At 41.0% G+C, this 15,000-nt stretch overlaps 1 protein-coding gene across 1 annotated transcript in view; it reads right to left on the bottom strand.

Moving 5' to 3' along the window:
* LOC133664992 (phosphatidylinositol transfer protein alpha isoform) overlaps positions 1 to 15,000 on the bottom strand; it is a 43,667-nt gene that overhangs the window by 24,250 nt on the left and 4,417 nt on the right. Inside the window, exon 3 of the mRNA XM_062070110.1 lies at positions 142 to 172. Coding sequence (XP_061926094.1) covers positions 142 to 172 — 31 coding nt within the window. The remainder of the gene's footprint in view (positions 1 to 141; positions 173 to 15,000) is intronic.

Raw genomic sequence — 15,000 nt, 5'->3', positions numbered from 1 at the left:
GTCTTAGATAGGGATTTATATGTGAAAGATGGAGAAAAATAATATACAATATACATACATTATGTACATACTGTAGGACTCATGAGAGCTGCTATGACAATGAAGTTATTTGAGTCCTTGGAAAGACCAAATGAAACGTACCTCTTCCACCGAGATAGGAAGAATCACGCGGCTGCAAGACAAAAAGTGGAGAGAGAAAAAAACGAAGTTAATATCCAAATATCATTATTATCCAAACAAGTACTTGAATAACTAATATGTGCAAGGTTAATAAATAATAGTGCAGTGGTAAATAGAGCAATAGGATGGTGAAGTTAGCATGAGTTAGTACATTTACAGTGACAGGTTAGCTCTGTCATGCTTGGTTAACAACACTAGTATAGCTATGTGAGCTACATGCTAACATTATATTTTAACATCATGCTAGGTTAGCAACACGAGCATAGCTATGTGATACATGCTAACATTATATTTTAACATAATGCTAGGTTAGCAACACTAGCATAGCTGTGTGAGCTACATGCTAACATTATATTTTAACATAATGCTAGGTTAGCAACACTAGCATAGCTATGGGATCTACATGCTAACATTGTATTTCAACATCATGCTAAGTTAATAACACTAGCATAGCTGTGTGAGCTACATGCTAACATTATATTTTAACATCATGCTAGGTTTGCAACACTAGCATAGCTGTGTGAGCTACAGGCTAACATTATATTTTAACATCATGCTAGGTTAGCAACATTAGCATAGCTGTGTGATCTACATGCTAACATTATATTTCAACATCATGCTAGGTTTGCAACACTAGCATAGCTGTGTGATCTACATGCTAACATTATATTTCAACATCATGCTAGGTTTGCAACACGAGCATAGCTGTGTGAGCTACAAGCTAACATTACATTTTAACATCATGCTAGGTTTGCAACACGAGCATAGCTGTGTGAGCTACACGGTAACATTTTAACATCATGCTAGGTTTGCAACACTAGCATAGCTGTGTGATCTACATGCTAACATTATATTTCAACATCATGCTAGGTTTGCAACACAAGCATAGCTGTGTGAGCTACAAGCTAACATTACATTTTAACATCGTGCTAGGTTTGCAACACGAGCATAGCTGTGTGAGCTCCACGGTAACATTTTAACATCATGCTAGGTTAGCAACACTAGCATAGCTATGGGATCTACATGCTAACATTATATTTTAACATCATGCTAAGTTAGCAACACTAGCATAGCTATGTGATACATGCTAACATTATATTTTAACATAATGCTAGGTTAGCAACATTAGCATAGTTATGTGAGCTACATGCTAACATTATATTTCAACATCATGCTAGGTTTTCAACACTAGCATAGCTATGGGATCTACATGCTAACATTATATTTTAACATCATGCTAGGTTAACAACAGTAGCATAGCTGTGTGAGCTACATGATAACATTATATTTTAACATAACGCCAAGTTAGCAACACTAGCATAGCTATGGGATCCACATACTAACATTATATTTTAACATAATGTTAGGTTAGCAACATTAGCATAGCTATGTGAGCTATATGCTAACATTATATTTTAACATAATACTAGGTTAGCAACACTAGCATAGCTATGGGATCTACATGCTAACATTATATTTTAACATCATGCTAGGTTTGCAACATGAGCATAGCTGTGTGAGCTACATGCTAAAATTATATTTCAACATCATGCTACGTTTGCAACACTAGCATAGCTGTGTAAGCTACATGCTAACATTATATTTTAACATCATGCTAGGTTAACAACACTAGCATAGCTATGTGAGCTACATGCTAACATTATATCTTAACATAATGCTAGGTTAGCAACACTAGCATAGCTATGGGATTTACATGCTACATTATATTTTAACATCATGCTAGGTTAGCAACTCTAGCATAGCTATGTGAGCTACATGGTAACATTATATTTTAACATAATGCTAGGTTAGCAAATCTCAACAAAGTACTCAACAAAGCGGCAACAATTGAAAATATGGCAAAATGATAAAAAAGTATGTTAATACTAAGTAATAAAAACTGTTTTTTTTAAAAAAAAAAAAGGAAGTATACTTTTTTTTTTAGCCTTTTTAAAGAAAATCATACCATCATAGCAAATAATGCAAATTACTCAATAATGTCATTGGGACCACGCCCACAACCACGCCCCCATTGCTACAGGTAACTCATAACATTACATTCTAACATGATGCCAGGTTAAGAAAAACTAAATGATCAAACTACGATCAAGCTATTTTAAGATGTGTAGCAAAGCCTGCTCAGAATCCAGGATTACAAAAGCAGGCTCTTCCATTAAAAACTGTTGTCGTCCCAAACTTGACTGGCACCTTTGCCCAAATATCCAGCTTTGTTTTAATAACGCGTCGCTGTGTGCCCACTTCCACATAATCCATGTCCCAGTCGCCACTCAGCGTAATCTGTGGCCCAATCCCAAAGCCACATGCACAAATGACAATCATAAATAATAATCGTGTATGTCAACATGCTGTAGAACACAGGTGTCAAACTCAAGGCCCGGGGCCAAATCTGGCCCGTCATTTAATTTTAAGCGGTCTGGCAAAGCCTTTGAATAAAATGCAATAACATAAAAATATGTCAATTCAAGTACTTTATTTTTTCTTACTAAATGTAGTTCTTTTTTCTATTTTACAGAAACAAATATATGTAATGCACGCAATTGCATACCTTCGGCAACCAGCGGCTCTAGAGCCACATGCGGCTCTTTAGCGGCGCCCTGGTGGCTCCATGGAGCTTTTTCAAAAATGTATGTAAATGGAGAAAAAAATGGGGTGAAACATTTTTTTTTTGTTTTAATATGGTTTCTGTAGGAGGACAAACACGACAAAAACCTTCCTAATTGTTACAAAGCCCACTGTTTAATAAGTTTGTGCTTCACTGACGAGAGTATTTGGTGAGCGCCGTTTTGTCCTACTAATTTCGGCGGTCATTGAACTCACAGTTGTGTGGACAGTGACCATACTTGCCAACCCTCCAGTTTTTACCGGGAGACTCCCGGTATTCAGCGCCTCTCCCGATAACCTCCCGGCAGAAATTTTCTCCCGACAAACTCCCGGTATTCAGCCGGAGCTGGAGGCCACGCCCCCTCCAGCTCAATGAGTGGGGACAGCCTGTTCTCACGTCCGCTTTCCCACGATATAAACAGCGTGCCTGCCCAATGACGTCATAACTGTAGAATGATCGAGGGCGAGTTCTTGGTTTCTTAAGTGGGTTTATTGTTAGGCAGTTTCATTAACGTCCTCCCAGCGCGGTAACAACACACAACAACAGCAGTCATGTTTAGTCTACCGTAAAGCAGTTTGTCTGCCGTAAACAGCAATGTTGTGACACTCTTAAACAGGACAATACTGCCATCTACTGGATAGCCCCAAGAACACTGAAATTCAAGTATTTATTTTATTTATATGTATAATAAAATATATATATATATATATATATATATAGCTAGAATTCACTGAAAGTCAAGTATTTCATACATACGGCGTGGCGAAGTTGGGAGAGTGGCCGTGCCAGCAATCTGAGGGTTACTGGTTCAATCCCCACCTTCTACCATCCTAGTCACGTCCGTTGTGTCCTTGGGCAAGACACTTCACCCTTGCTCCTGATGGGTCCTGGTTAGCGCCTTGCATGGCAGCTCCCGCCATCAGTGTGTGAATGTGTGTGTGAATGGGTGAATGTGGAAATACTGTCAAAGCGCTTTGAGCTCCTTAAAAAAGGGGGTAGAAAAGCACTATACAAGTACAACCATTTACCATTTACCATATATATATATATATGAAATACTTGAGTTGGTGAATTCTAGCTTAAATATATTCCCCTCTTAACCAGGCCCCTGACTCACCCCGACCACGCCCCCACCCCACCCCCCACCTCCCGGAATCGGAGGTCTCAAGGTTGGCAAGTATGACAGTGACTCAACAAGTTTGTTTACATGTACAACTTTCTCCGACGCTGCCACAGAAAGACATGTTTTATGCCACTCCTTCTTTGTCTCATTATACCGTGCGTGAATGCACATGGGTGAGCTTTGTTGATGTTATTGACTTGTTATGGAGCGCTAATCAGGAATATTTGGTCACTGCATGACTGCAAGCTAATTCATGCTAACATGCTATTTAGGCTAGCTGTATGTAAATACTGCATTATTATACCTCGTTTGTAGGTATATTTGAGCTCATTTAATTTTCTTTACTTATGTTCTCTGTGTATTTAGTTTATTTTTGTTTCATGACACATTATCTGTATGTAATATTGGCTACATTTCTGATAGAAATTTGTGTGCCATGTTGTTCCAGACCACAGTAAACGTTACCCAGCTTGCAAAGATTGTAATAAATCCATTAGAAGAAGACAGCCTGCCGTTTGCTTTAACTTGGACACACATCTTTACCTTTGGCCATTCTAAAACAGTCATTTTCAGGAGTTATCTCACCCTCTGAGAAGTTTTACTAATATTTTCAAATGTTGTAAAAATGTGTAGAACGAAGATTTGATAGTAGGCTAATATAGCTAATTAGCCACTTACATCATGTGTTGCCATCATTATAACACTTATATAAGTCTTACATTTTTTTGCGGCTCCAGACCCATTACTTTTTTGTATTTTTGGTCCAATATGGCTCTTTCAACATTTTGGGTTGCCGACCCCTGATCTAGTAATAATCACTTAAAAAACCAGTGTTACAGTTCAAACTGTGTATAATATTACCGTGGCCAACATATTAAATACACTTGTTAGATAAAACATCTGCCTTGTTTTTAATAAATACTTAGGCCTATTACGCTACTGTATTTTAACGTTGGTGTCAGAAAAATTGTATGTAAATTATCAAAAAACTTTCCGTTCTGAGTTCCCAATGAACAGACAAGAGGCTGTCTTTGTTTGCACCAAGCAAAGGCTTGGAAAATTCCTTTGTGTACGATGAGAGGAGACGGGAGGGGGTTATCTATTGTCATCGAAGACCTGCTCAAGCTGAATCCAGGACTAGCCCAAGCCCGAGGCATCTTTTTCTTTTGTGTTAATGTAACCGAAAACAATGACTGTTTACATACTCCCCATTCCTTTGGAAACAGATGTTGTTGTGTAAACAGGGAGTGTCCAAATAAAGGAGGAGACGTAAACCTTTTTCGTCAGAGCGTGGGTGACACTGGAAGAGGTTACAGGTTGACACGTTTCTCCTCAATTGAGTCAAAATTGAATTCTGCCTCTGTTTGATTCTTTGCTTCTTGTCTTGTTTGAACCTGACAGTTGGTCATTATGGTGGCCAAGTGTTTTCTGAGGTGGTTTTGAGAACCACTGCGTTAAACTTTAATATTATTCAGTAATGTAATGATAATTGAATACATTAATATTAATCCATCCATCCATTTTCTACCGCTTGTCCCTCTTAGGGTCGCGGGGGGTGCTGGAGCCTATCTCAGCTGCATTCGGGCGGAAGGCGGGGTACACCCTGGACAAGTCGCCACCTCATCGCATACATTAATGTTAATAATAATGCTATTTAATAATAATTTTTTTTTGTTAACAAGTTAAACATCAAAAATTGTACACTTTAAAAAATACTATAGATTTTAAAGTAAAAAACAAAGAAAAAGATAGCCCAATTACTAGGATTTGACTGTAAAATTTCCATGTTCCCCAGCAGGCACAGGATATTGATACAACATTGATTACAAATACATGTCCTTTAAAGCTGACTTTGAAACAATGTTGCGAAATAATTGTATTTGTAAATTGAGACAATGTTGATGTCCAACGATTCTCGTTGTTGGTTGAGAAATTGACCAAAATTCAATGGTCAAATCAACGTCAGAACCCAACATTGATTAAACGTTGTCAAAAAGCATGTTGTTTCAATGTTGCATTTGTGTTATAGAGCATTGGTTGGGAAATGACCAAAATTAAAAAGGTCAAATCAACGTCAGAACCCAACATTGATTTAACGTTGTCAAAAAGCATGTTGTTCCAACGTTATGTTTGAGTTGCTCAACGTCAGGACCTAATTCAACAAGTTCTCAACGTTGTTTTAATGTCTTGTGCCTGCTGTGACAGTAATACACCGTAAAACAACAACTGTAGATTTTAACGTAAAAAACAGAGGTACTGTTTTTACATTTATAATAAAATTCTGTACTCACCATCGTAAATTTTATGATAAAATTCTGGTAAGTGAGTTGCCAGTTTTTTTCGGTGTACGTGAAAAAAATTAAGTCAAATGCTAGTGATGTGCGATACCACTGATTTTCTTTTTGATCCGATAGAGTAAAATTCTGATATCGATACTTTTTGTAAATATAAAAAGTAGTAGCCACAATCAGGCGGTCCGCTCCCTATATGATCAGTGTCAGAGCTTGGTCCGCATTGCCAGGAGTAAAACGGAACCGTTTCCAGTGAGGGTTGGACTCTGCCAGGGCTGCCCTTTGTCACCGATTCTGTTTACAACTTTTATGGACAGAATTTCTAGGCGCAGTCAGGGCGTTGAGGGGATCCGGTTTGGTGGCTGCAGGATTAGGTCTCTGCTTTTTGCGAATGGTCCTGCTGGCTTCATCTGGCCAGGATTTTCAGCTCGCAGCCGAGTATGAAGCGACTGGGATGAAAATCAGCACTTTCAAGTCCGAGTCCATGGTTCTCGCCCGGAAAAGGGTGGCGTGCCATCTCCGGGTTGGGGAGGAGATCCTGCCCCAAGTGGAGGAGTTCAAATACCTCGGTGTCTCGTTCACGAGTGAGGGAAGAGTGGATCATGAGATCAACAGGTGGATCGTTGCAGCGTCTGCAGTTATGCGGACCCTGTATTGGTCCGACGTAGAAAGGAGGTAAGCCGGAAAGCAAAGCTCTCAATTTAGCGGTCGATCTACGACCCTGTCTTCACCTACGGTCATTAACTTTTGGTTTTGACCGAAAGGATAAGATCACGGGTACAAGCATCCAAAATGAGTTTCCTACATTGCGTAGCGGGGCTCTCCCTTAGAGATAGGGTGAGAAGCTCTGTCATTCGGGAGGAGCTCAGAGTAAAACCACTGCTCCTTCACATCGAGAGGAGCCAGATGATGTGGTCTTGCTGGTCTTTATGGACAGAATTGCTAGGCGCAGTCAGGGCGTTGAGGGGATCAGGTTTAGTGGCTGAAGGATTAGGTCTCTGCTTTTTGCGGATGACGTAGTCCTGCTGGCTTCTTCTGACCAGGATCTTCAGCTCGCAGCTGAGTGTGAAACGACTGGGATGAGAATCAGCACTTTCAAGTCAGAGTCCATAGTTCTCGCCCGGAAAAGGGTGGAGTGCCATCTCTGGGTTGGGGAGGAGACCCTGCCCCAAGTGGAGGAGTTGAAATACCTCAGTGTCTCGTTCACAAGTGAGGGAAGAGTGGATTGTGAGATCAACAGGTGGATCGGTGCAGTGTCTGCAGTTATGCGGACCCTGTATCAGTCCGACGTAGAAAGGAGGTAAGCCAGAAAGCAAAGCTCTCAATTTAGCGGTCGATCTACGACCCTGTCTTCACCTACGGTCATTAGCTTTTGGTTTTGACTGAAAGGGTAAGATCACGGGTACAAGCCTCCAAAATTAGTTTCCTACATTGGGTGGCGGGGCTCTCCCTTAAAGATAGGGTGAGAAACTCTGTCATTCGGGAGGAGCTCAGAGTAAAACCACTACTCCTTCACATCGAGAGGAGCCAGATGATGTGGTCTTGCTGGTCTTTATGGACAGAATTTCTAGGCGCAGTCAGGGCGTTGAGGGGATCCCGTTTAGTGGCTGCAGGATTAGGTCTCTGCTTTTTGCGGATGACGTAGTCCTGCTGGCTTCTTCTGACCAGGATCTTCAGCTCGCAGCTGAGTGCGAAGCGACTGGGATGAGAATCAGCACTTTCAAGTCCGAGTCGAGTTCAAATACCTCGGTGTCTCGTTCACGAGTGAGGGAATAGTGGATCGTTAGATCAACAGGTGGATCGGTGCAGTGTCTGCAGTTATGCGGACCCTGTATTGATCCGACGTGGTAAGGAGCTACGCCAGAAGGCAAAGCTCTCAATTTAGCGCTCGATCTACGACCCTGTGGTCATTAGCTTTTGATTTTGACCGAAAAGATAAGATCACAGGTACAAGCAGCAAAAATGAGTTTCCTACATTGGGTGGCAGGCTTTTCCTTAGAGATAGGGTGAGCAGCTCTGTCATTTGGGAGGAGCTCAGAGTAAAACCACTGCTACTTCACATCGAGAAGAGCAAGATGAGGTGGTTCGGGCATCTAGTCAGAATGCCCCCCGAATACCTTCCTGGGGACGTTTTTAGGGCCCGTCCGACTGGTAGGAGGCCACGGGGAAGATCCAGGACACGGTGGAGTGTCTCCCTGGGAACGCCTCCGGATCCCCCCGGAAGAACTGGACAAAGTAGCTAGGGAGAGGGAAGTCTGGGTTTCTCTAGTTAGGCTGCAGCCCCCACGACCTGACCTCGGATAAGCGAAAGAAGATGGATGGATGAATAGTTTTTTTGAAATGTTGCAGCTATTGGGGAATCATCTTCAAACGATGTAAAATCGCAGGGTGAAACAAACCTAAATACCTGTATATATATGCTGCCTGACAAAAGGTAGACTTTTACATTTTGTATATTCCGAATTGATTTATTTGATGTAGATACAGTAGTTAAAGGCCTCCTGAAATGATTTTTTTTTATTTAAACGGGGATAGCAGATCCATTCTATGTGTCGTACTTGATAATTTCGCGATATTGCCATATTTTTGCTGAAAGGATTTAGTAGAGAACATCGACGATAATGTTCGCAACTTTTGGTCGCTGATAAAAAAAGCCTTGCCTGTACCGGGAGTAGCGTGACGTCGCAGGTTGAAAGGCTCCTCACATTTCCCCATTGTTTACACCAGCAGCGAGAGCGATTCGGAACGAGAAAGCGACGATTACCCCATTAATTTGAGCGAGGATGAAAGATTCGTGGATGAGGAATGTGAGAGTGAAGGACTAGAGTGCAGTGCAGGACGTATCTTTTTTCGCTCTGACCGTAACTTAGGTACAAGGGCTCATTGGATTCCACACTTTCTCCTTTTTCTATTGTGGATCACGGATTTGTATTTTAAACCACCTCGGATACTATATCCTCTTGAAAATGAGAGTCGAGAACGCGAAATGGACATTCACAGTGACTTTTATCTCCACGACAATACATCGGCAAAACACTTTAGCTACGGAGCTAACGTGATAGCATCGGGCTTAACTGCAGAAACAAAATAAATAAATCCCTGACTGGAAGGATAGACAGAAAATCAACAATACTATTAAACCATGGACCTGTAAATACACGGTTAATGCTTTCCAGCCTGGCGAAGCTTAACAATGCTGTTGCTAACGACGCCATTGAAGCTAACTTAGCTACGGGACCTCACAGAGCTATGATAAAAACATTAGCGCTCCACCTACGCCAGCCAGCCCTCATCTGCTCATCAACACCCGTGCTCACCTGCGTTCCAGCGATCGACGGAGCGACGAAGGACTTCACCCGATCGTCGATGCGGTCGGCGGCTAGCGTCGAATAGCGCGTCTGCTATCCAAGTCAAAGTCCTCCTGGTTGTGTTGCTGCAGCCAGCCGCTAATACACCGATCCCACCTACAGCTTTCTTCTTTGCAGTCTTCATTGTTCATTAAACAAATTGCAAAAGATTCACCAACACAGATGTCCAGAATACTGTGGAATTTTGCAATGAAAACAGAGCTGTTTGTATTGGGATACAATGGTGTACCAATACTTCCGCTTCAACCATTGACGTCACGCGCAAACGTCATCATACCTAGACGTTTTCAGACGGAGGTGTCCCGGGAAATGTAAAATTGCACTTTATAAGTTAACCCGGCCGTATTGGCATGTGTTGCAATGTTAAGATTTCATCATTGATGTATAAACTATCAGACTGCGTGGTCGGTAGTAGTGGGTTTCAGTAGGCCTTTAAAGATGACAAAAAACGCTTGAAAGATGCGGCTAATGGGATTCATAGTTGTAGCCTTCAAAGCCCTCTAAGACAACTTCAAAACCCTCCATCAACTTTTTTATACACACTGGAAGTCTATATATAATGTAGTAACAGACACATTCATAACAATATGTAATATGTACAATATACACACTGCAAGTCTATATATAATGTAGTAACAGACACATTCATAACAATATGTAATATGTACAATATACACACTGCAAGTCTATATATAATGTAGTAACAGACACATTCATAACAATATGTAATATGTACAATATACACACTGCAAGTCTATATATAATGTAGTAACAGACACATTCATAACAATATGTGATATGTACAATATACACACTGCAAGTCTATATATAATGTAGTAACAGACACTTTCACAACAACATGTGAAAGTGTTGTTGTGCAGAACTAATTCCTCTGCGCATTTATTTCCGTTTCCATAGCAGCACACGTATGACTTCCGGCAACAAATGTGTGTTCCTACTTTCGGAAACAAAGGCGTGTGTGTTTTAATCAAACAACGAAGTCGACTATTTTTGGACAAACGAGGATTCACAACCTTATCTTTTTGAATCTGAATTCATGGAGGATAAACTACTGCTTCTAGAAGCGAGCACCAAGGAAGAGTGAGACGTTGGAGCAGACGGAAGCCGAGAGAGTGAAGTGAAAGTGACTCGAAGCTCCGTAATGTGGAAATTTGAAGCCATGCTATTTCGACATAAATGGAGTGCTTACCAAAATAAACCGGAGAAAATGTCCCCGGCCAGCTGGATCAAACAGAAAACTGTCCATCGAGTGAGTCACTTTTTATATTAATCATGATACACGCAACATGTCATGCTTGTATCATGACAGACAGATAGCTGTGTACAAACAAAACATGTAATGTGGGCTAATACTTTACAGATAATTATGATTGTTTATGATTTTTAGTCAGTACAGTTTGGTGTCCTATCGCCAGTGATGGGCTACATGTAGCTAAGCTATGTAGCTCAACTACATTTCCCAGTATCTTGGCGGTAGCTTAGCAACCTTATTAACAAATAGCTTTTACTGTAGCTTAGCTACTTTTAGAGCCATGTCACGAGGAAGCTTACATCAAAGCTACAAGCTACAAGGAGAGAAAATTGACTGCAAATCCAGGCCCCAAAAAATATGGAGAAAATACAATGACCTTGATGAATGAGAACATCCATACATACAAAGAAAATCCATGATGATTGGTTGGTGTTCGTATCATTAGTCACAATTGGCTAAGGTTAGGGCGAATTATTACAGACTGGCCGATCAGAGGCAAAATAACCAGAAAGCAATATCACAAAGGTCACGCACTCATGTCACATTACGACGAGGGAGTCGGAGACAGAGGGACGCTTCAAGATGACCACTAAAAAAAATCCCCACAAAAAGAAACCTACTTGAAAATGTCAGAAGGATTATCTCCCGTAGATGAGATTTGTCCTTTAATAATGAAGATGACATCCAGGAGACCCACATTAATGCGTGTCCTTGGCCATTCTAGACAAATGTATGCGTTTAAAGAAAACCATGCCGGAAACCTTAGTTTTTAGTTGTTTACTCCGTAAACCAAAATCATAACTCTTCTCTTCATCTAAGACGTAGAAGAAAAAATTTAAGCACACACAAAAAGGTAAGTTGTGTTTATGAAAAGTTTTACCGCACGCAACCATTACCAACTGTTCCCACAAGTCATTGTTTTTTTTTGTGTCAAGATATAGATTGATGCTGTTTTTATTTACTGTAGGTAGAGAAAATGAATAACATCATAGAGGTGGGCCAAAGAAAAGGCAAACTAAAATAAATTTAAAAAAATCATACAGTGGGGTGCAGGGACCCCTACAGGTAGTTGTAGGGTGTCCCCCAGCTAAAGGACGGATAGTTAATAGTAATGGACCCTTATTGGGTACAATCTCAGTTACAAACCCCATTTCCATATGAGTTGGGAAATTGTGTTAGATGTAAATATAAACGGAATACAATGATTTGCAAATCCTTTTCAATCCATATTCAATTGAATGCACTACAAAGACAAGATATTTGATGTTCAAACTCATAAACTTTTTTTTTTTTTTGCAAATAATAATTAACTTAGAATTTCATGGCTGCAACACGTGCCAAAGTAGTTGGGAACGGGCATGTTCACCACTGTGTTACATCACTTTTTCTTTGAACAACACTCAATAAACGATTGGGAACTGAGGAAAATAATTGTTGAAGCTTTGAAAGTGGAATTCTTTCCCATTCTTGTTTTATGTAGAGCTTCAGTCGTTCAACAGTCCGGGGTCTCCGCTGTCGTATTTTTCGCTTCATAATGCGCCACACATTTTCGATGGGAGACAGGTCTGGACTGCAGGCGGGCCAGGAAAGTACCGGCACTCTTTTTTTACGAAGCCACCCTGTTGTAACACGTGCTGAATGTGGCTTGGCATTGTCTTGCCGAAATAAGCAGGGGCGTCCATGAAAAAGACGGCGCTTAGATGGCAGCATATGTTGTTCCAAAACCTGTATGTACCTTTCAGCATTAATGGTGCCTTCACAGATGTGTAAGTTACCCATGCCTTGGGCACTAATGCACCCCCATACCATCACAGATGCTGGCTTTTGAACTTTGCGTCGACAACAGTCTGGATGGTTTGCTTCCCCTTTGGTCCGAATGACACGATGTCGAATATTTCCAAAAACAATTTGAAATGTGGACTCGTCAGACCACAGAACAATTTTCCACTTTGCATGAGTCCATCTTAGATGATCTCGGGCCCAGAGAAGCCGGCGGCGTTTCTGGATGTTGTTGATAAATGGCTTTGGCTTTGCATAGTAGAGCTTTAACTTGCACTTACAGATGTAGCGACAAACTGTATTTAGTGACAGTGGTTTTTCTGAAGTGTTCCTGTGGTGATATCCTTTAGAGATTGATGTCGGTTTTTGATACAGTGCCGTCTGAGGGATCGAAGGTCACGGTCATTCATTACGTGGAGTGATTTCTCCAGATTCTCTGAACCTTTTGATGATATTATGGACCGTAGATGTTGAAATCCCTAAATTTCTTGCAATTGCACTTTGAGAAACGTTGTTCTTAAACTGTTTGACAATTTGCTCATGCAGTTGTGGACAAAGGGGTGTACCTCACCCCATCCTTTCTGAGCATTTTTTGGGAAGCTGTTTTTATACCCAATCATGGCACCCACCTGTTCCCAATTAGCCTGCACACCTGTGGGATGTTCCAAATAAGTGTTTGATGAGCATTCCTCAACTTTATCAGTATTTATTGCCACCTTTCCCAACTTCTTTGTCACGTGTTGCTGGCATCAAATTCTAAAGTTAATGATTATTTGCAAAAAAAAAAGTTTTAATCAGTTTGAACATCAAATATGTTGTCTTTGTAGCATATTCAACTGAATATGAGTTGAAAATGATTTGCAAATCATTGTATTCCGTTTATATTTACATCTAACACAATTTCCCAACTCATATGGAAACAGGGTTTGTACATTATCATTGATATTTATCATTTATCATTATTTATTATACATGTGGGCCCATGGATAGAAATGCCGTTAAATGTAGCTTTGATGTGGCAAGATACTTTTGCAGTGTAGCTTGCTACAATTCTGCGGGATAGCTTCCCCTGTAGCTTAGCTACATTTAATCGAGAGTAACTTGTAGCTTAGCTTACTACAATTTCCAAGTAGCTTGCCCATTACTTGCCCACCTGCTCAGTGGCCTTGTGGTTAGAGTGTCCGCCCTGAGATCGGTAGGTCGTGAGTAGAGATGTCCGATAGTATTGGACTGCCGATATTTTCGGCCGATAAATGCTTTAAAATGTAATATCGGAAATTATCGGAATCGGTTGCAAAAAGTAAAATTTATGACTTTTTAAAACGCCGCTGTACGGAGTGGTACACGGACGTAGGGAGAAGTACAGAGCGCCAATAAACCTTAAGGGCACTGCCTTTGCGTGCCGGCCCAATCACATAATATCTACGGCTTTTCACACACACAAATGAATGTAAGCCATACTTGGTCAACAGCCATACAGGTCACACTGAGGGTGGCCGTATAAACAACTTTAACACTGTTACAAATATGCGCCACACTGTGAACCCACACCAAACAAGAATGACAAACACATTTCCGGAGAACATCCGCACCGTAACACAACATAAACACAACAGAACAAATACCCAGAATCCCTTGCAGCAGTAACTCTTCCGGGACGCTACAATACACCCCCCCCCCCGCTACCCTCTACCCCCCCAACCTCCTCATGCTCTCTCAGGGAGAGCATGGCCCAAATTCCAAGCTGCTGTTTGAGGCATGTTAAAAAAAAATAATGCACTTTGTGACTTCAATAATAAATATGGCAGTGCCATGTTGGCATTTTTTTCCCATAACTTGAGTTGATTTATTTTGGAAAACCTTGTTACATTGTTTAATGCATCCAGCGGGGTATCACAACATAATTAGGCATAATAATGTGTTAATTCCACGACTGTATATATTGGTATCGGTTGATATCGGAATCGGTAATCAAGAGTTAGGCAATATCGGAATATCGGATATCGGCAAAAAAGCCATTATCTGACATCTCTAGTCGTGAGTTCAAACCCCGACCGACTATAAAAACGGGACCCATTACCTCCCTGCTTGGCACTCAGCATCAAAGGTTGGAATTGGTGGTTAAATCACCAGAAATGATTCCCGGGCGCGGCCACTGCTGCTGCTCACTGCTCCCCTCACCTCCCAGGGGGTGAAGAAGGGGATGGGTCAAATGCAGAGGACAAATTTCACCACACCTAGTGTGTGTGACAATCATTGGTACTTTAACTTTAACTATTGTTGACAGTTTTTGAATGCATTTTAAAAGTGATTTAGATGTCAATTTGATTGCTCCCATTAGCTGCATTGCTAGCCACTAAGAA

The sequence above is a fragment of the Entelurus aequoreus genome, linkage group LG14 (assembly GCF_033978785.1).
Source record: "Entelurus aequoreus isolate RoL-2023_Sb linkage group LG14, RoL_Eaeq_v1.1, whole genome shotgun sequence".
NCBI lineage: Eukaryota > Metazoa > Chordata > Actinopteri > Syngnathiformes > Syngnathidae > Entelurus > Entelurus aequoreus.
The sequence above is the reverse complement of the archived record's forward strand: the minus strand, read 5'-3'. Positions and strand labels throughout refer to the sequence as shown.